General features: G+C 43.2%; 1 protein-coding gene across 5 annotated transcripts in view; it reads right to left on the minus strand.

Moving 5' to 3' along the window:
- RBBP6 (RB binding protein 6, ubiquitin ligase) overlaps positions 1-21,363 on the minus strand; it is a 418,994-nt gene that overhangs the window by 304,801 nt on the left and 92,830 nt on the right. For all 5 annotated transcript variants that reach the window (XM_078664816.1, XM_078664819.1, XM_078664818.1 and 2 more), the window contains exon 4: positions 9,978-10,022. In XM_078664816.1, coding sequence (XP_078520942.1) covers positions 9,978-10,022 — 45 coding nt within the window. The remainder of the gene's footprint in view (positions 1-9,977; positions 10,023-21,363) is intronic.

Genomic DNA, 21,363 nt, shown 5'->3' on the forward strand with positions numbered 1-21,363 from the left:
TGATTATTATCTATTCACATGTCAATAACTAATGAAATTATGTGATCAAGAGCGTATTAGCCAAAACATGTCACGGCTCAGAGCACTTGTGACTTATAATAATAAAGGGTTTTTTCTGCAATTACTTCAACCTTGGAGTGTCCTGCCAATCTTGCAAGATTGATAAGGCAGAGCAAAGCATACCTTAGCAGAGGGCCGGTGAACACCGCAGTCAGCAGTGAGTGCCTTTATGCTGGATTATATGATTATATATATATATATATATATATATATATATATATATATATATATATATATATATATATATATATATATATATATATATATATATATATATACATATACACACATACATATATATACACACACACACATATATGGAAAATTGTACTTGCCCAATAAGCATCTGTTTATTCACATCCGTAGCATAATCCTGCCATCTAGTGTTGGGCTCAGATGAGTGAAAGTTGTTTTTCTTTGCAGAAAGTCTTTCAAGTCACAAGGTATAGTGACTCCTCCTTTTGCTGGTAATGCACATGGTCATCAACTCCATTGTTAGATTGTTTTCCAGCAAGGCGGGTGAGGATGGAGTGTATAGGATCATGCAGTATAGTGAGATGAAGATGCAAAAGGAACGTAGGATAAATTATGAAAGTAACTGCAACAAACCGGTGTCTGAATCGGAGGATGGGTGCAAGTGAATCTACAGCACTACATGCCACAAACAGATGCTTACTGGGTTCGCACATTTTCTGTTCGAGGCATGTGTGGCAGCAGATAAACGTTTATCATAGACTGTAAAGAAGTCCTCCTCTATGAGCGGTGGCTAACCTGTGGGGACGCAGTTGTTTGAAACACTGCTTGGCCTACATAAGCTTGCCAATGGGCTAGCACAGCTACACAGAAATGGTTTGCATATTGTAAGCAGTGTAGACAATGTAAGCTGCTTTACATATGTCAGTCATAAGTATATTTCACAGGAAGGCCGTTTAAGCTGCTTTTTTTTGCAAGTGGAGTGTGCTCTAGGAGGAATAGATAGAGTTTATTGCTTTAGCATAGTATGTTTGGATACATTTGCTGAACCAACGTGAAATGCCAGATTAAAAAATGGTCCTTTTGTGTGGTTTTGTAAAAGCAACAAAGTTATGTTTTTCTAAATGATTTGGTTTCATCCGTATAGTACAAGAGAGCTTGTTTTATATCCAATATGCATAGAGCCATTTCTGCAACAGTCCCCGGTTGTGGACAAAATTCAATAGATTTAGATGGAACTGAGACACCACCTTTGAAAGAAAATTAGGATTGGGAAGCAGTACTACCCTATCTTTATGTAGTTGGGGAAAAGGGTTCTTCTAAAGTTAATGTCTGAAGCTCACTGACATGTCTGAGAAAAGTGATAGCAACCAAGAATGTCACCTTCCAGGATAAAACCTGGAGAGGGCAGGAGTGGAGGGACTTGGCTGAAGGGTCCATTAACTTTGATAACACAATATTGAGATTCCAAGTGGGAGCTGGTGGGATCCTAGGAGGAATGCCCCTCCAGGAAGGGTTTAATGACTGGAATTCTGAACAGTGAAGTGTGTTGTCTGCTTTGTTGATATGAGGCTACTGCTGCAAGGTGTAGTGTTAGAGATTTAAAAGCTAGACCAGAAGTATGTAAATTAAATAAACTGATAATGTCTTAAACATTGGCCCCTCGAGAAGCAATGTGTTTGGTATGACCATAATGAACAAATCTTTTCCACTTTGCAGCATAACCGGTGTGCTTCTTTGAGAATATCCATACAAGGTTGTGGTAGATTCAAGTTAACCTAACTCTAGGACTTCAGGAGCTAGATCGCAAGGCTGAGGGACCTGGGGTCTGTGTGGTGGATTTCTCCATGGTTTTTTATGAGAAGGACCTTCCTGTTGGGCAGTACCGGCTGGGGAACGACAGTTCTAGGAGTGCGGTGAACCATGGTTGTCACACCCATGTGGGAGACACCAGGATGAGTGTGAGAGGGGTCTACTGACATTCCCGAACCACAACCAGAAACTGTGGGAGGTGGAAAAAAGTAACAAATATCTGACCAACTCAGCCATAGTGTGCTGCCCTTGGACTGTGGTAACCTGGAGACGATGTTTGGGCATGTGGCATTCTTTGCTGTGGCGAAAAGGTCTATGTCTGGTTGACCTAAACGCTGGAAGATTGGGAGGACTTGCGGGTTGCGCTCCCACTCGTGGATTTGTTGGTGCATCTTGCTGAGATCTGCAAAGTGGTTGTCCACGCTCAGGAAATACACGCTAACAGGTAAATGTTGTATTGGAGAGCCCACCTGCAGGTGCTCTGGGCTAGTTGAGCGAGCTGAGAGGACCTGGTACCCCCACACCCACCTTTGCAGATAACACATGGCAGTTATGTTGTCTGACTTGTTCTTCCTTGCCAATAAGGTGGGGAAGGAAGGCTTGGAGTTCTAGATGAACTATCCACTCCAGGTAATTGATATAAAGTATGTAGCTGAATGTCTAGTGTCCTTGAACAGCCAGCTCTTGTGAAAGCGCTTTCCAAACCGTGAAGGCGCCCGTTATGGTGCTCTGTGGAACTGGATCTTAAAAGTGCTGTCCTTTTAAGAGACTGTTGGTATTCCACCACTGCAGAGTGTGACAAGCTAGACGGCCGACCAATACTAGATCTTCCCATTGACCCTATGTGCTAAGCACTCTTGCAACAAGCTTGTGTTGTCTGGTGTGAGGTACTATGCATGAAGCCATGGTGCAGAGGAGATGCATACGTGTCCTCACGGTTACCTGCTGAAAAGGGTGGAACTGGGGACTGAGTGCCTAAAGGACTGAATCTGGGCAGCAATGGGGTAAGCTATCCAGAGTTGGGGATAGCTCCTAGGTTAAGCTGTACTTGAAGGGGTTGGAAGTGGGCTTTGGGTGCATTGATGGTGAAGTAGTTTATTGGGGGTTGAGTAGTTTATTGGGGGTTGAGTATGTTGGACACACCTTTGACGTGTTGCGCTTCTGATGAGCCAATCGCTTAAATATGGAAAACCGTGTACATTTTGCCTTCAAGACATTTGTTGAAAATCCTGGGGGCAGTAGTGCATAGAAGCGTTGCCTGTTCATAATGAACCTGGGGTATCAAAGATATGCTAGGTGAATGGGAATGTGGAAGTAGGCGTCTTTCACGTAGAGTGCAGTCACTGAAGTCACCGTGTTGTACTATTATGGAATGACATCTTGAAGAGAGACCATAAGAAGTGCTTTGAAAGAGTATTAGTTTAGGGGTCTGAGGTCCAAAATGTGCTTTAAGGACCAGTTTTTTGGGGGGGAATAAGGAAGAAGTGACCGCTTTGCACTACTGGTGTAATGGGGTGGGTTGTATGGCCTCTTTTTCGAGAGGGCCTGAACATCCTCCCTGAGCCACTGTTGATGTTCTGTTGAGAATTTATGTTTGTAAGGTGGAATGTTTGGAGATGTGGAAGTAAGCTCCAGAGTCCAGACAACCATGTTGGATAATGTCCAACACCCACTGGTTAGAGATGATGTTCCACCAGGCGGGAAAGAATCCTTGTAGTCAACCTCAGACAAGTGTTGTGCGGTCAGAGGTGGTGGCTGGCAAGTCAAGGTTTAGGGGTGTGGGTTTAATGAAACTACCCTTGCCTGTACCACTGGAATTATTATCCCTGTAAGAGCCCCTGCAGAATCCTCTGGAGGACGTTGTCTGGGACTGGGTTCACTGGCAGGAGGTGGAGGTCTCAGGGGCGGTGGCTTTGGACCCTGCACGAAAAGAGAAGCAATGAAAGGAGCCATGTTGTTTAGTTGTTTGCAATGCCCTACTTGCTTTGGCAGTTATATATATATATATATATATATATATACACACACACACACACACACACACACACACATACTTGACCTAGAACAAAAAGGGTTGTTTGAATAAATGCAGCTAGGGTAACCTTTCTTACACGTGGTTGGGTGGAGCCGTTGGAGTAACCAGGCCTGAAGTGGTAGCCTGCATCTCGATCTCAGAACTGTAGGTGCCCGAGAGAGAAAGAAGGTGCCTTCATGAGCAGCCGATGGGTGGGCTTGTATGTCCTCTTGAGGTTCTTCGTAACCAAAGAGGTCTGGTGTGTCTTCAGTGCTGCGGAGTATCTCGAGGCGTCAAGCTCTATGGTCGCACAGCGCCTTCTTCGATCGAAAATACCTGCAGGTCTCACAGGTACAGGGCTCGAAAAATCATTATGTTACTAGACCTGCAGGTCTAGTACCTTGAATAATTTTCTCAACCTAACTGTAATGTACTTGGCCCATGAACTGGTCTCAAACTGTGTGAGCCTAGGCAAATATTTTGTCTTATGGAGCCACCTTTTTTAATCGCATATGAGAGCAACTTCAAATATGCATGTCCACTATTTCGGCTGCACACAAAAATATTTTCTATTTATTAAACGTTTGCGCCGTGTATAATAAGAATCAAGCCTACATATAGGGTGCATGTGATCCCAGGCTTGCCTCTTAGTTCACTAATAGCATTGTCATTTGGGCAGGAACAGAAACATTTCCCAGTTCGTGTTTAAAAACTCACTTTCTATAAATTCTCATATCTGCCACTTACAGATGGCACATTTTCCATTGAAATGGCCAAAGAACATTCCCACTAACGTAGTTTTACTGATTAAACTATATAGCGCATAAACAATGTTTTGTTAATAGAGTTTCAGCAAAATTATTTGAAATTTGGACGTCATCAAGTAGAGCGTTCCGATTTGTTTTGATCCCATAAAAATCTTTTTTTCACCACAGAATTACAAAAACCTGTCTTCATAACTACTGAAATATATTTGAACGGTTCACCTTTTAGCTGTTTCACGGTTAGGAAAAAAGACTGAAATCTTACAGCCTTTCATTTCATAAGCTCAGGACAACGCAGTTGTCACACAGTTCACTTTACACAACCCTCTAACTTCAGTCACAGAAACTAAATTGTAGGAAAAGACTGAAACTTGACCACTGTCTTTTAAAGCTGAGCAAATGCGACAAGGTAAGATTTAAAGGCATCTTTATATTTCATTTACTTTGTGAGCAAGCAGAACACCTGTTGTAAGCTCACCAGAACGGGCAATAAGACCTAAAAATAGCTCAACCTGATTAAATATGATTCGCCATAGCGAGTAGATTTTTCGAGCCCCGAGTTAGCATTCTCGTGTTCAGGGGAGCCTACACACTTGGAGATCAGTGATTGGGAACCTGGCGTGGCAATGAGGACAGAAGCGGAAAGGCGCCCGGTCCACCACTGGGTTTACATGGCATGGAGGTACGCTGAAGGTTAAGGCTGCCCCCTAAGGGCAAAGGCCTATAGGGCTGCAGCAAACTCTAGCTGGCCCAAAGTAGTCGATGCACCCATTAGGGAGACGGAACAGACTCGATTAAAAACAATCCCCACAATAGCATTTGGAAGGAATATGCGACGACAATGTCGAACCGGAGAAGAGGAAGACAATCTAACAATGGAGTTGATGACCGTGCACATTACCAGCAAGAGGAGTCATACTTCGTGGCTTGAAGACTTTCTTCAAAGAAAAAAAAAACTTGCTCACATCGGAGTCCAACACTAGATGGCAGGAATACACTAAGCATCTGCATCCACCTTTTTACGCTCCATAGGATATACGGCTCCCCTCTTAAACTATCCCAAAAAAAAGGACATTGGAGAAGCAAGATGTACGAGATCTGGTGCCCAGAAGGCAGACTATATTCATGTGCTTGCATCATGCACATTGATACAACAATTTTGGGGAAACGTGGGTAAGACTGACCGATGCCCTTGGCACTGAAGTTGAGGTAAGCCCTTCTCTTATCTTGTTTGGCACTGTTTTAACACCCAAAGGGGTGCTGAGTTTCACTGGGGTACAGAGAAAATTGGGGTTTTATCTGGTCCTTCTGGCTAGGAGGGAGATCTGCAAGTTATGGCGTCAGGCGGTACACCAAACATGGAGAGCCTGATGGAACTCAGTAAGATACTACAGAGATCTAGATCAGAAAGTTAATGTATATAGAGAGAGAATAGATCTAGGGCTATTTTGGAACCTGCTAGAGCATTTAGATCCCGATTAAGTTATTTTAGAGGGTCCAATGATTATACCTCTTGGTCAGCTCTCAATGTGTACTGCAGGTGGTTCTCATAAGAACATTAGCTGAGTTTGGAACCCCCAAGTTATAAGCAGCACAGGTGGATCAGGCCGAGAGGTTGCTTTAGCTACGGAGGTCATGACAAAAAAATAGCATGTATACTACAGCCACACATGCCTCGAGCATATATATATATATATATATATATATATATATATATATATATATATACACAAACACACACACACACACACACACACACACACACACACACACACACACACACACACACACACACATATATATACACTCAAACCACCCCCTCCTCCTAGGATGGCGTTGTGCTGGACAAGGATCAAAATGAATGAACACCTGATTTAAACTTGCCAACAATCTTCTGAACGATTCCATAGTCAGACCCGCAAGTTTATCGGAATTTCACGACTCACGAAAAAAAATCGCGAAATCGGCAGATTACCGCGATAATAACCATATTGGCCGCGATATTTACAAAAAAGTGTCTCTACCGGGAGACAGCAAAACAAAATGCCTTTTATTGGCTGTGCGCCGCCCCCCCCCCCCCCTCCCCACTCGTGTGTGTCAGCAGCTTCCCGAGACACACAGTCAGTTTTCGGGCTGCCAGCCGCACCAGAGTACTTCACAGGTCATTAAAAGACCTTTCACTTGTTAATGAGGCTTTGTTTTTCAACCCTTCTTTGACCCCTCTGCCTAGGGCTGGAATAATTAGCCGCCCCCCCCCCATACTGGAAAGCACATGGCACACACATTCTGTAGACGAGATCAGCTTTTATCTCGGGGTTTGTTTTTTCTAGTGAATACTGAAATCTTAAACTGGACCCACGGACACCATAAGCACGAGCAAGTGTTATGTTCTACAGCGCTAGCATCTAGCGCCATCTAGTGGGATGTGCTTCATTTGCGGCCTCAACATTTATAAATAGGCAGTCTTAATTGAAAATGTATAAATCAGTTTCGAAGGGCCTTTTCGAGTTCATGAGTTGCTCCTTTAGTTTCACATTGCCTTTGCTCCTTATCAGCCTGAATTCGGGAGTGCTTACATAAATAGGCAGTCTTAATTGAAAATGTATAAATCAGTTTCGAAGGGCCTTTTCGAGTTCATGAGTTGCTCCTTTAGTTTCACATTGCCTTTGCTCCTTATCAGCCTGAATTCGGGAGTGCTTACAAACGAGCAAAAGGCTTTTAAATGGGAACATATGTATTGCATAGAAAAAAAGCCACAGGTGAGATGCACACAAATATAATACACTCTCGAAATACTGTTATAAATCTATGGTCTACTTCTCGTGTGTTATCAAATATAAGTCTAGAAAGGGGGCTGGACAGGCAAATTGGCAGATTATATGGTTTACGCTAGGCACTCCAGGTGCACTGCTGGCATATTGTAACCATAAATGAGTTGACACTATCACTGGATTAGGTTAGCCAGGATGGACAAACATTCGGTAAATTAGAACAGCAAAATTTACAAACAATTAGCGTAGGGGAGCGACGCAAGTCTTTTTGATTCGCTGCATTACGCCGCCAGCCCATGAAGATGTGTCAGGCCGGGCTGACACACATGACGGCGGGGGGAGGGGGCTAAAGCCCCGTGCGCCCACTGGGTGTTGCTCGCCTGACCGTCCATCACGACGAGGCATAAGTAGGGCCGTGAGCCAAAGGGTGTGCAACACGGTGGACTCAGGTGAACTCTGCATTTGACATCTCGCTCGGTCACGCCATCACCTACTCCAGGTCAGGTTCGACAGCAAGCAGAGCACGCACTTCAAGAGACCAATGGTGCGGACTGTCCAATGACGTCACGCCCCTGGAATACTTCACCACTTAATTTCCCCACGACCAGCACCAGGATTTGACACATGTTGAGAATTCCCAAACCATATCCAGAGATACACTCCAATATCTGTACTTACTTTGAGGGAAACAAAGTGTCTATATTGTAAATAAACCAAATATACATAGCTTCATGTTGTTAAATAACTAAAAAAGCCAAGATATCTGTTTTTCTTGTAGGAAAAACGGCCAAATAAAATGCAGCAAAATTGCCGCTAAATTTCCATATTTGTGCCGCTAAATTTCCATTTTTGTGCCGCTAAATTTGCGAATCCATGCCACTATATCCTGGGGGGTGTACATAGTACAGATTGACCACGTAGGACCAGAATGCATTGCAAGAACACCACACGCTCTCAAGCATATGAGACATACGAAACAAAAATCCTTTTTGCATCAAATAGTTAAGCCGTACAGGGCCGACTCAATTCACTCCAACACAAACCATCAGGGACACATCTAGAAATGACACCCCTTCAACCAACATGTAATGAATACAACCTGCGGTCTTCCCAGCACCCACTCTGAGTTAACAACCCTACAAGTCTGTTGACCAAGCATGTGTAAATACTCATGCCATCCCCAGGCCCTAAACAAATACTCTGTTTCCCATAAGCCACCCCCTAACTACTGCCTACCATACCCATATGACAATGCGAGCTGCACACAACACAAACAAATCTCTGGTAAAAGTCAGTTGTGCAGAGGCATAGTTTCGCCCAGTACACAGAGACTGCACACTTCTCACGGCAATGTGTCTATAAATCCCTTCTTCATAACAGAATTTAGCTTAGATAGAAAATGGGGCCCAAACAGAAAAAAATATCTTTACTAAGCTTCTGACGTGCAAAGTAAAGAAACCCCACGTTCTATTTTCTGCGTTCACACAGGCAAACTAAACGAGCAGTTTTAACATTTTTTTTTTAGATACTCTGCATCAATAAACAGATTTTTCTAGCATGGAAAGAAAAAATATGGTTGCTCGTTTTTTGCAAAGACCAATCATTTTTCAAGCTTTAGGGGACACTAATTTGTTTGAGAGTATATAACTAGTCTGCAAAATTTAACCAATATTGTACATTTCACTTTATTTTTCAAGCAAAGGGATGTAGGCTACAACTAAATTCCTTGGCAAATTCAAGATATATAGACACAATAATCTAATAGAAAAAAAGCAAGAAAATGTACTCATGCAAGTTTATAACCATTAAGGCAGAACAATGGACAGAAAATGGATCAGAAAGCTCCAGCGGTAATACAAAACAGAACATTGTTGTACATCCGAAGAGGATCCCTTTATAATGAGTGCAGTCATTTCTAGTCTGCTGAGGGACTGCTTTAGAACCCCCTTTACAGCAAGATCATCATGTGCTTCTCACAGAGGTTATGCCATCATCGGTGGATTGGCCCTATTTATCACAATACACAAAAATAACATACGTCATAAAGATAAATGGTATACTCCCATGAAGCGTAATGTATACTTGAAAAATAATATCTGAAGTAAAACAAATTAATGGTGCTTATCGTTCGCAGAGAGGATAAGTGAACAAGACATTTCCTGTGTGCAGTCGACTCATTCCAAAGGTGATTCAATTCATATGGAGTAGTTAAGCTATGTTCATCTGGAAGCAGTTTTAAAAGGCCCTCTTCACTTCCTAAGTAAGAAAATGTCTAATGCACATGAAACGAGCGCACTTTCCCCACTACGAGAGCATGAAGCACGTGTGTTGAAGGGCACCTGTTAAGGCCAACGTGTTCAGGCTGACAAGGCACTCCCCACTCATCTTCCCAGTAACATTAGCTTCTCTTTACAGGAAAGTCAAAGCACAGCCGTGACATTTACCAAGAATACACACAACACTTACAAGTTTTAGACATAAAAAATCAATTACGATACAGCATGCTACAAAAGCTTTTTAAAGTTTTAACTTTTAAAAGGAAGCAATCTTTATTGTGAAAGTGAACTATGAAATTCTGTATACCTTTGTGAGCTGGGCCAGGGATATGGACGAAGAGGAGTCATTGATCTGTTTACAAAAAAACATTAAACAAACATTTTCAAGTTTCACAAAGTAAAGCATTGAAAAAATTGTCACCTGCTCCGAAATAAAATACAATTAAAAACGGGAGGGTTTTCTTCTGAAGAATGTCCTCGAGGAAAGAACAGATTTGTTAAGTGGAGATTTTCATGAAATGTAATCAGATAGACTTTAAGGTGGTTCCCAATGTCCTTCATGCTTGCAGGAGGGATACGAAAACAAAATTAGCTACACCAGATCAGCTCATATGAAAAATGATGGCAACAAAAACAAAAAAAGACAAATGCGCTTGCAGCTGTATTTGAAGAATGGGCAGTACTTAAGAGATTGACATACAGTGTTGAATTCCTACTGCAAATGGATGCGTGAAAAGTGCAAAACGAATAAGATCATTCACTAAAAAACAGGTTTACACAAACACCGTATAATGTCAACGCAGTCGAGGAACTCGTAAAGACACAATGGACTCAGTCCGCTCTTCTGTGAACCAGCCAAGCAGTTCTCAATTAAGGATCCTACCACAGCTGGGGGACTACCTTAAAGCAGTGAAACACCTAAAGGTATGAGATGGAATACAGGAAGACTAATAAAGAGGGACGCTCTCAACTTTTAAGACTCAATATAAAAGCTGGCGTGATGCGCTAACGAACACAACCCTCACCAAGAACACTGCACAACCACGGACTGTAAGCACAGCGAAAGCAGAGAGCTATCCCTGAAAACAGAAGGCGAGGACATCAGAAGCAATGGATTATCACAGTACTCCTACAGGCGCAGGGTGGTGTTAGTTTTAAAAGGCATCATTTCTACTAGTACTCCAGGATTTTTTTTTTTTTTTGAAATTTGTTTTATTGTTGCATCAAAGTATACGGTACATCGTGAATAAGCCGCTGACGTGGCCTCAACATTCAGCCATGCGTGCAACGTGTTTTTCGTTTAAACAACTGGTACAAATATCCATTTCCTCCAAAAATCAGTACATACCATGCAACCATGTGTGTGGGTAGAAGACCATGAACTTGTAGAGCAAGGAGGACAGTGCATGTTAACAGGAGTACAATGTCCCGTCTCAAAGGGCGGTGGAGCGGGGCCTGTATAGTCCATGTAATGGTGGTACCAGAAAACGGGGGGGGACAAAACCGTGGGGGGGAAGCGTGTAGGCGCTAGTGTGGTGGAAATATCGGCGGTGGGCGGCGGGGGGGGGGGGGGGGGGGGGGGGGGAAACGAGCCTAAGGGGCTATTCAGCTCGCATTCCAGGAGGGTGGGAAGTCAATCAGGATGCAGGGGGTATCCGGAACCTGCCTCAGGGAGGGGAACAACAGCCAGGCGTAAACGGTCTTCTCGGGTCGGGGGGGAGAAGGAGTAGGGGGGTCACCCATTTGCGTGGATTGTCGAAAACTGTAGAGAAGCATGGCCCATTCCATGGAAATGGGAAATTTTCGCGCGCCCCTGGCTTCTTCCTCTCTAAGAGCATCTTCCTCCGCCGCCGCCCATTTACTGACCGCCCCCGTCCATGCTGCTATAGGGGGACCTTCCGGGGATCGCCAGCGCATGGCTATGCATCTATTCGCCAGCAGGAGCGCTAAGGACACGAAGCGCCTATGCACTGGGGCTTGCTTAGGGACATGGAGGATACCTAATGCACTGGATTCCCAGGTGGATAGTGTAGTAAGGCCTGTCAGGTCAGACAGCGTGTTGTGTACCGCTTGCCAAAAGGAGTGAAGGTCTGGACAGCTCCAGAACATGTGGCGAAAGTCTGCGGCAGGGGAGCAGCATCTGGGGCATAAGAATGGTGTGGAGGGATAGAACTTCTGTAAGCGCGCTGGGGTGAGGTACGCCCTGTGGAGGATATAGTATTGGATGTTCTTGAAGCGGGCATTCCTAGAGATGCGTTTAGGGGCCTCGAGCGCTTTAGTCCATTCCGAGTCATGTAGTGCGCGACCTATGTCCTCCTCCCATGTAGCCCGCAAGGTTGTCAGAGGTGCTTGTGAAAGTTCCCGAATGGATTTATACAGCCAGGTAACTAAGTGGCGTCCCACCCCCATACGCAGGACAGCGTGTATTACTGGATGTGTGTCTGGCTCGCCAGTGTAGAGGTTAAAATGGGGTCGGTATCCGGCAATCAGCTGTCGATACCTGAGGAATTGGCCCGGGGGGAGACCGTATTCAGCGGTCAAGCGGTCAAGTGATTTTAAGTGGCCTTCCTCAAATAACGATTCCAGATCCTACTAGTACTCCAGGATAATGCAATGCCCAGTACTGAACACTATCCTCAGCAGCATCGTTAGCATCATTATCTAAGTAACAATCAGAGCAGTGATGAATACTGCACCCGTCCAATATTAAACCCTGCCCTCAACAGGAGTACTTCGCTAACCGCCATTATATCATCACGGGGAAAGTGCTGATCAGTTCAACGTAATGTACAAACTTAGCCGGAACACGGTGCTAAGCACCAGCAGCACTTTCTCGGTACGGGATGTTCACTGAAACAATGAATGGTACCAACATTAAACGCTTTCAGAAGATGTAATGTACAAAATGCATGCCCACTACGGGCATGCAAAAATGTGTGAATCAAAATGGACAATGTCCAGAAATCAAACGATCTGCAAGTTCTTGTTAAGGAAGCTGCTGCTTGACAGTAACATATTCTGGAGGAGATATATGAAGCCATTTTTCAGACACCGTCCATGGTTTCTGAAGGGATGGTCTTCACTGTAATCATATGCTTAAAAATAAAAACTTATTTAGATGACTGCAGAACTGTAATCTTGCTTGATTACAGAGATTTTTTAAAAGCTCATGAATTAAGTGGAAGACCCCACAATGGTCATGGTGTTCTGGAACGACTCACTTTACTGACCCAAGATGGACAAAAAATTCCACAGGCTCTGCTGAGCTTCAACTAACAAAGGCAACATCTGAAGCTAGATGCTCAATCCAACAAGCCATCTGACAGCTTTTCTTTTAAACACTACCTCAGAAGCAAGCACATGGATGCTCAATAACCCAATACTTGCAAGCATTGAGAGAACTTCTGAACTATTTGCATGTACACACTACTCGATTAATGACACCTTGCTACTCAATATGAACACCCTGCAATCATGTCCTGTTTGCCATCTAAAATTCAACAATGCCTCAGTATCTGCACTGTGCTTTGTAACATTGCCTCCACGAACGTAAGCTATGGTAGCTAACCTAATACAATGCCCTCAACATGGGAAATCTTAAATAACAAAACAGAGACCAAAAGTGTTGCCAAGCATGGTACACTGCCATAACTAGTGCACCATGCTACTTCATTGTACACTTAACACATGAAATAGGTTCCCTAACATCGCACACTACCAGACACATGAACTAGGATACTTTAACACTGGACATGTCGAACGTGTGCACGGTGCTAGCAAACACTGGACACAGCATAAACTGTATGTTCCTTACCTTGTAAGCATCAATTTGTAGTGTAATGCTGCAGATTCTCATGCTATGCACACGCCAGACATTTAGTATTGGTCCCCGACTCCGCAATTTACTTTTCTCAAGGAAGTCATTAATGGTTAACATCCTATCTCCTCCTTGAGGCACTGCGCATGCTCAGCGATTCCTTTATGAGATTATACTTTTTTTAACCAGTCATACATTAAGTGAGGAAATAAACTGCTAAATTAGCGTTTGCTCTTGGAACATGCTGAAATGTATTATATGTATGTGCCACCATTTAATACCAAACTGGGAGGCAGAGGAAGCATGTCAATCGCAGCACTACATGCTACAAATAGATGTTTACAGGGTAAGTAACATTCTGTTCATAGCATGTGTTGGCTGCAGATACACATGCTCTGCATATACTCTAAAGCAGTAATCCTAACGGTGGCTTTAGGCATCAGATGGTGCATCTGCCTGAAATGTGTCAGTCCCACTAGAGCTTGTTGCCTGACCCACACAATAGTGTTTGATAAAACTGTGTAGGTTTGTCCATGTTGTTGCTTTGCAAAAGTATGATAGAGGGTTATTTCTTAAGGCGGCCACTGATGCCCCGTTCTTTCTTGTTGAATGAGCCCTTGGGGTTGTTGGTAATGTTTTTTGCTATGATGTAGCAGATTTTTATACATTTTACCACCCATCTAGCGAGTTTTGTTTTTGAGATGGGATTCCCTTTCCTTGGGTTCGAAAAAGCTACAAATAGTTGTTGCATTTTCCTAAGTGTTTTTGTCCTTTTCAAGTAGCACATAGGGCGTGTTTTACATCCAGTGTATTTAATGTCCTTTCAGCAACTGTCTCTGGTTTGGGAAAGAAGACTGGTAAGTCTAACATTTAAATTAAATGGAAAGGTGATATAAATTTTGGCAGAAACGGAGTTTGTGTGTAATCAAATTTTGTCTTGGAAAACTTGGAAATACGGTTACTCAATTGTGAGTGCACGTATTTTGCGGACTCCGAGTAATGTAACAGAAACTAGGAATGTGACTTTCCTTGTTTTTAAATTGCATTTGGCATTTATGCATTGGTTCTAATGGTGTGGTCGTTAATCGGGTTAATACTATGTTTGGGTTCCACGCTGGTACAGGAGGTGTACACAGCAAAAAAAGATTGATTTTTTTCAGTTTGGTAGGCATGTAGCAATTGTAGCTAAACAGTATTATAGATGTGTTTACAAAATGTGCATTTTGAAGATGTAGCAAGTAATAAACTAGTTGCTTTTCAGATGGCGAAGAAGGTTTTATGTTTGCAGCACAGTAATGAACAATACGTTTAAATTTTGCTGCATAACATGTCCTTGTGTTTGGTCTTCTGACTTCCTTTAGAATGTCAATACATTCTAGAGGTCTGAACTCTAAGACCTAAGGAGCCAGACTGCAGGATTGATGTGGGAGAGGTGGAAAAGCGTACACAAATATCCCTGACCAGTTCATCCACAGTGCACTGCCCTTGGAGTGCCAGAGCCTGGATGCTAAGAGTTCGTAGTTTGCATTTTTCACAGTGGCAAAGAGATCTATTGTTGTCATTCCCCGCCATTGAAAGTACGTTTGTAGGACTTCGGTGTGGACTTTACACTATTTGACTTCTTGTTGCGTCCTGCTTATTACTCTAGGGAGTAATCACCCCTGGTATGTACTGAGGCAGGAGGTGAATTTTGTGTTATTGCCCATGTTCATATGATTTTAGCTCGTTTAGATAGCTGTAATGAATGGATCCCTTCTTGTTTTTGGATGTGGTACACTGCAGTCATATGGTCCGTGCGTAGAACAATCTTCCCTGTTCTGTCCAATAGGAATGCTTTGTGAGCTATTGTACGGCTATTAGTTTCAGCACATTGATATGAAAAGTCAGTCTGTTCTACAGGCCAGTTACCCTGTACTGTAATGTTCTCCAAGTGAGCATCCAAACCCATGAGTGATGCATCTATTGTGATTGTTACCTGTGGGATTGGGTTTTTGAAGGCTCTTCCTTTGTTTGTTCCCCACTGTAGTGCCAGATAGACCTTGGGTGAAACCAAAGCTAGATCCTTCATGTCCCCGCTTGTGACCATTGTGATGCTAAACACTCTTGTAGGGGTCTCATGCGTAGTCATGCATGTGATACTTTGGCTAAGCAAGAGGCCATCATCCTTAGGAGGCACATCTTCATTCTCACTGTTAGGCCATGACGTGGCTGAAAAAGCCAGTTGGTTCTGGAGATTGAGAACCTCTCTGGCTTGGGCGAACGTTTTGCTGTGATCAAATTAAGTTTGGCTCCAACGTGAGGATGTATCTGTTGTAGATGGGATTTGGTTGCATTTATTTTAAATCCCAATTTGTGTAATAGGTTGATAGTGTTTTGAGTGTCCTGTAGACATTTTTGTTTGCTGGAACTCTTGATCAGCCAATCGTCCAGATATGGGAAAACAAGTATGCTTTCCCTTCATAGACTCGCAGCTACTACAGGGAAGCATTTGGTGAACACGCATGGGGCTGTGGTTACACCGAATGGTTGTACTCTGAATTGATAGATTAGTATATGATAGTATGAATCCTTCATATTTAGTACAGCATGCTTCAAATCTAGTGCGGTCATGAAGTTGCCTTGCTGTGGTAATGGCATTACATTCTGTAGTATCCCCACATGGAAGTGTTCCAATCGGATGTAGTAATTTAGTGGGTGCAAGTCTAGTATGGGGTGCGACCCTTTTTTGGGATTAAGAAATGAAGAGTACACTCCTTTTCCTTGATGTTAGAATGGGACAGGTTCTATGGCCCCTTTTTGTTTTAACTATTTTACCTCTTTCCATCAGCAGGTGTAGATAAGGGGTGAGTGTGTTGCTTTTGGAGTATATTTGGTGGTTGTGTTTTGAGCTCGAGACAATCCCAGTTTTACAATGTGTAACACCCATTGGTTAGATGAGACTTGTGGCCACAACTGATGGAATTGTGATCTTCCCCAAAAAATGTAATGTGTGATCGGGGAGAATGGTTGAGAAGTCACTGTTGAGACAGAGGCTCACTTTGTGGGTATTCCTCTACCTTGGTCACTGGATTTAAAACCACTATTTTAATATCCACAGCCAGAATGCTGGGGGGATTGCTGTATCATTGATAACTTGGGGTCTCTTACATGTTATTCTCTGAAGCCCCTCTGACTTGGTACCTCTGAAAGGGCTGCTGTTTAGGAGTGCTCATCTGTAAGACACCCACGGATTTTGCGATCTGTCCTTTTTGATTTTTTTGAGTTGTGTGCCAAACCCAGGAGCAAAGAGATGGTTGCCATCAAACGAAATATTCAAATTATTTTGAACTTCCAGCTTAAATCCGTAAATGCGAAGCTATGCATGGCGACGTATCATTACTGAAGACCCGATGCTTCATGCAGAGATGTCTGCACTGTCCTTTGCACACCTAATTCTTATATTTGAGATTTGTCTCCCTTCCGCACCCATCTCTTCCGTTTTCTTTTTGTATTTTTTGGGAGATATTGCAATAGTCCCTCCATCTAATCTCACATGCTCTATTATAACAGGATAGGTGGCCTGCAGAGTTTGCTGGCCTCCTGGGAATTGCAGGTCCTTCTGCCACTCGCTTTCCTGCAGCGTCAATGTGCCTGCTCTTATCAGGAGGGGGTTCTTCTCCTGAACTCTGACGCAGCTCTTTTACGTGCTGTAGTTCCTACTAAGGAGTCTGATGCAGGGAGTCATCTGATGTATAGAGGGTCCAAAGGTAAGGGCCTGTACTTTCTTTTAATGCTAGACATAATCACCCTTGATTTTACTAGGTCTGTAAAAATGACTCTTGACTTTAGCATGGATCCTATCATTGGTAGGTATGGGTATCTGTCTTCAAAAATGTTTCCACTAGGAAGTATGTATCTTCCTCAGCTAGGTACATTGGTAGTTTGTGATATTCGTTTGCCCTTTGAATCATACTATGATATGAAGCAGCATCCCCAGGTGGAGATGCCTTAGTTGGGACAGCTGGTTTGTGTCAGTTTCTGAGAGGACCACAACATAGTCCTTCCATGTGTCGGTGCTATGTACGGTCTCCTCCTGTGAGTCAGTATTCAACCTCATATTCTGGGCTGGATCCTACCTCCATTTCCTTTTTAGGTGAGGGTGAGCTCATGCGTTGTGGTGATGATTGACATGATGGCAAGGGGCCCTATGCTCAGTAGCTACTATTTCTGGTAGTGGCTGTGGTGCATCCAAATCCAGTGCTAGTCATTTAGACACCTTATGACTTTTCCTTTTCACAATTTTATGAAGTCTTTTAACTACATTACCTTCTTCCTCTTGCATTCCAGGCTTGTGATGTGCTTTTGCCTGTTCTCTGACAATGGTGGCATTGTCGAGGAAGGCGGTTTTGTTTTTTGGGTTGCTGGCACCAAGGTGTTCTTAGGCGACAGAGTGGCTGTGCTTTTTAGACTTCGTCTCGGTCGATGCCCTTAAGTCCAAATGGCTATACGCCAAGTTTTTCACCCCCTAGGATCCGACACGGTTTGGAGCAGAAGCCTGATGTGGGAGTTAGGTCAATGCAGATGCACGGCTCAATGGCTGTTTCAGCAAAGACGTCAACCTGATATCTGCTCCATTCTCCCGTAGATCATGTCGTCACACTGGGATCGAGAATGCTCTCCGCTCCAAGGCATGCTCAGTGTCAACCAGAGCCACAGGGCTGTGGAGCACCATGGCGTGAAGGGGGAGGTTTATGTAGAATGTTTTTGCATGGGGGTGGGGTCAATGGAACTCGTGGCCTTTGGATGGTCTTCATCCTTGGCCCGGACCCTGATACTGAAGTCTGATGTGTTGTGACTGACTTGCACATCAGGCTCTACTCCTTCACTAGATCCATCGAAGGATAGGTGCAGGTTGGCAATGGCATACCCCTGTCTGACCATTACCTCCGTGTCTAGCTCAACCTCACTGTGCTCTTCTTGGGAACACTGCCTCCTTCGCCATTTCCATATTATGGGCTAGCCTTCAATCTCACATGCTTCTCAGTGTCTTCTTGTTTTTAAACAGGTTGTATGCGGTGCAGTTATGCTCCTTAAGCCCTGGCGACAGATTACAGACTTCGTGGGTGTCTGAGTAGGTGCATTTTACCTGCATTGAAGGCACTTCTTAAATAAACTTTTTTGGCCTCCATTACTCAGAGACCAACATTCGACAGCTGTGGAAGGAGACCATAAGGAAGGAGACCATAAGGAAGGAGATTGCTTTCACTCTATGTTTACTTAGTTACCACATTTGCAGGAGCCATGCATTAGTCTCCGATCTGCTGGATCCATCAGTCGGCCATAGGGGAGACAAACACTACAAAGCTCTGACGCAGTTCATCTGAGCCCGATGGTGGAAAAAAAAGAATCTACCAAAGGAACAGTTGAACATGTGCACTGCCATGAGGAAGAACGATGCACAACAGTGACCATAACATACTAGCGAAAAAAGACAAAATCTAGGGTCCGGGCCAGTACTAGATAGCAGGAGTGCGCATAGCATGTGTATTTGCAGTCAACACATGCTACGAATACAGGTTTTCTATACAACCAAACACTCCACAATGTCACATATATATATATATATATATATATATAGTGCTTCTAACACAGACTCAAAAGAGGCACTGCCATTTCACATACAACCCTGGCTTAACATATACACACTTCTCTCTTACCAACTACTCATGGAACTTCAGTCGAGACTGCAAACGACTCATTGACAAGAGTACTATAAAAGGTATTAATTAAAAATGTAATAATCAAAGGCAGCATTATATATCCGAAAGGGCAAGTGCAAACTAGCGAGTTCTTCCCCAGTTAAAGAGGCTGACCAACTAGGAACAAACACTCCAATCCAAAAATAGCGAACAATGAAAATCTACATTACCTTTCCTAACAACGGGTACTTGACAGAACACTTCACAAAGATCTCTTAACTAAAATTGACCCACAGTACGGCCATAACAGTGTAGCTGTACTAGTCACACCCCCACCCCCTCTTTCAATGCACCCAGATTACCCCCTCCCCATTCAGTTTAACTGCTCCTATCTGCTGACAGCACACCAAACTAAAAGGTTTTGGTCACCAAGCTAATAAACTAATCATTAGCAAGCAGCTGCTGTCAGACAGCTACAAGAAATCAGTTATATTCTCACTACTGACAAAGCATAGTTATCTCTGGGTGTCCTGTGAGCAAGTCATTGCTATGAGACACTAATATATACGCTCACATGTCTTAATTACCCACAATAAGGTTTCCATCTTGGTCGCAGAACTATGACAGCTGTAGCTTTTTAGTAAAGTTATACAAAGAACCACCTGTTGGCTATTTCGGCAGGAAGAGTAATTACATTATGCATGAAAACCTGGAACACAGGACTGCTCAGTCAGTCTATCTTCAACAAGGCTTCAACGTTGTTTTGATTGTGGAGAGAGCACCCAGAGAGATGGGTCTTATCCACTCAGACTCCCCTGAAGGATCTTACCTCAACAATAAAAACTCTGCTCCCATTGTTACAAACAGAAAGCATAATTATTTAGCCCATCTACTTTTCCAAGAGAAGTCATCACTCTAGAGATTTGAGGATGAAATGGAGGAGTTTCCAAGTCAATGCGGACCTTAAAGGGCTATGTTGCAGACACTAAAATGTGAAATGTAAGACCGCCTGACAATTTTGGCTCCAGAGTGACTGGTAAAACAGCTGTGCAATTCTGGGATCCCGAGGGATACAAATGAACACTCAATAGATCGAAATTGCCCAATTATCAACTTGAAACTGAATGCTCTCAAATGAAACATACAAAGCACCTTGTGGGAAGCAGCATTTAGTGTCTTCATCTTCGAGCTAAACGAAGTCAATTTTCACCTCAAGGGCCATACTCTTCCAAACCACAAACATCCAGTCTAATAATGCAGGGCTGATTCGTGTCAGGATGTTCTAAAACAATCTCTGGTCCATAACAATTGTTCCAGTGTCTAATAGTAAAATAATAAAGTCTATTCTTCAAGATAATGTGCAACCAGGTGGTTAAAGGTTACCAAACAGACCAAATCGTCCAAGTTAACTTTATTCTTTAACCCAATCTACCCACAATGCCATTATTTGCATGCCTAACAGGAGGCAAGCTGTTCCTAGTACAGGGACCTTTTTTCGTGCCTTCTCATATCAACTGGGTAGCCCACTACCAAACAAATTACTAACTTTAGCTCTCAACTCTCCGAAACCCATCCATAAATTCAGCATACAATAGCTAGATGTACAACAAGTGTCTTCATCACAGATAGTGCTGGTTTTCAACTGCTCAAATCAAACACGCAAAAGGTGTCTCAGTGCAGGAGGAAAAATTACTTGCCTGTAAGAACATTTCTCCAGCCAAGGGAATCCTCAGAGGCAGCTCTTTGAATCATTACCGGCTAGACGGATGGACTGAAGGTGCTTTCCAATTTTTATTACTAGCCAAACCCAATATCTCCCACCGCTGACTTAAAAAAAAAAGAAATTGTAGAAAAAAACGTTTAAAGCTGCAGCACACTCTTGAATTTGTGTTTCACAGGTACAAATTTCATTCTTTCAAGAATGGCACATCTAACCAAAACCATAATTAGGGCATACTGGATGAATTGGTTATGAATTTGGGGAGGATCGTCTTGCAGAAGAATAGAGTTACTTTACTGATTTACATTCTCTTTCCTACTATAAATTTGTGGGGATCGGTCTATGGCTTTTACTATAGATCTCTACTTGCTGACAAAGTGTTGCAAACAGCCTATGTGGCATGTACCCTCACAGTTCTCCGCTTGAGGAATAAAATCACAGTCAGTAAACGTTTTCACACATGGCAAACGGGGGGGGG

The sequence above is a fragment of the Lissotriton helveticus genome, chromosome 10, assembly GCF_964261635.1.
Source record: "Lissotriton helveticus chromosome 10, aLisHel1.1, whole genome shotgun sequence".
Taxonomy (NCBI): Eukaryota; Metazoa; Chordata; class Amphibia; order Caudata; family Salamandridae; genus Lissotriton; species Lissotriton helveticus.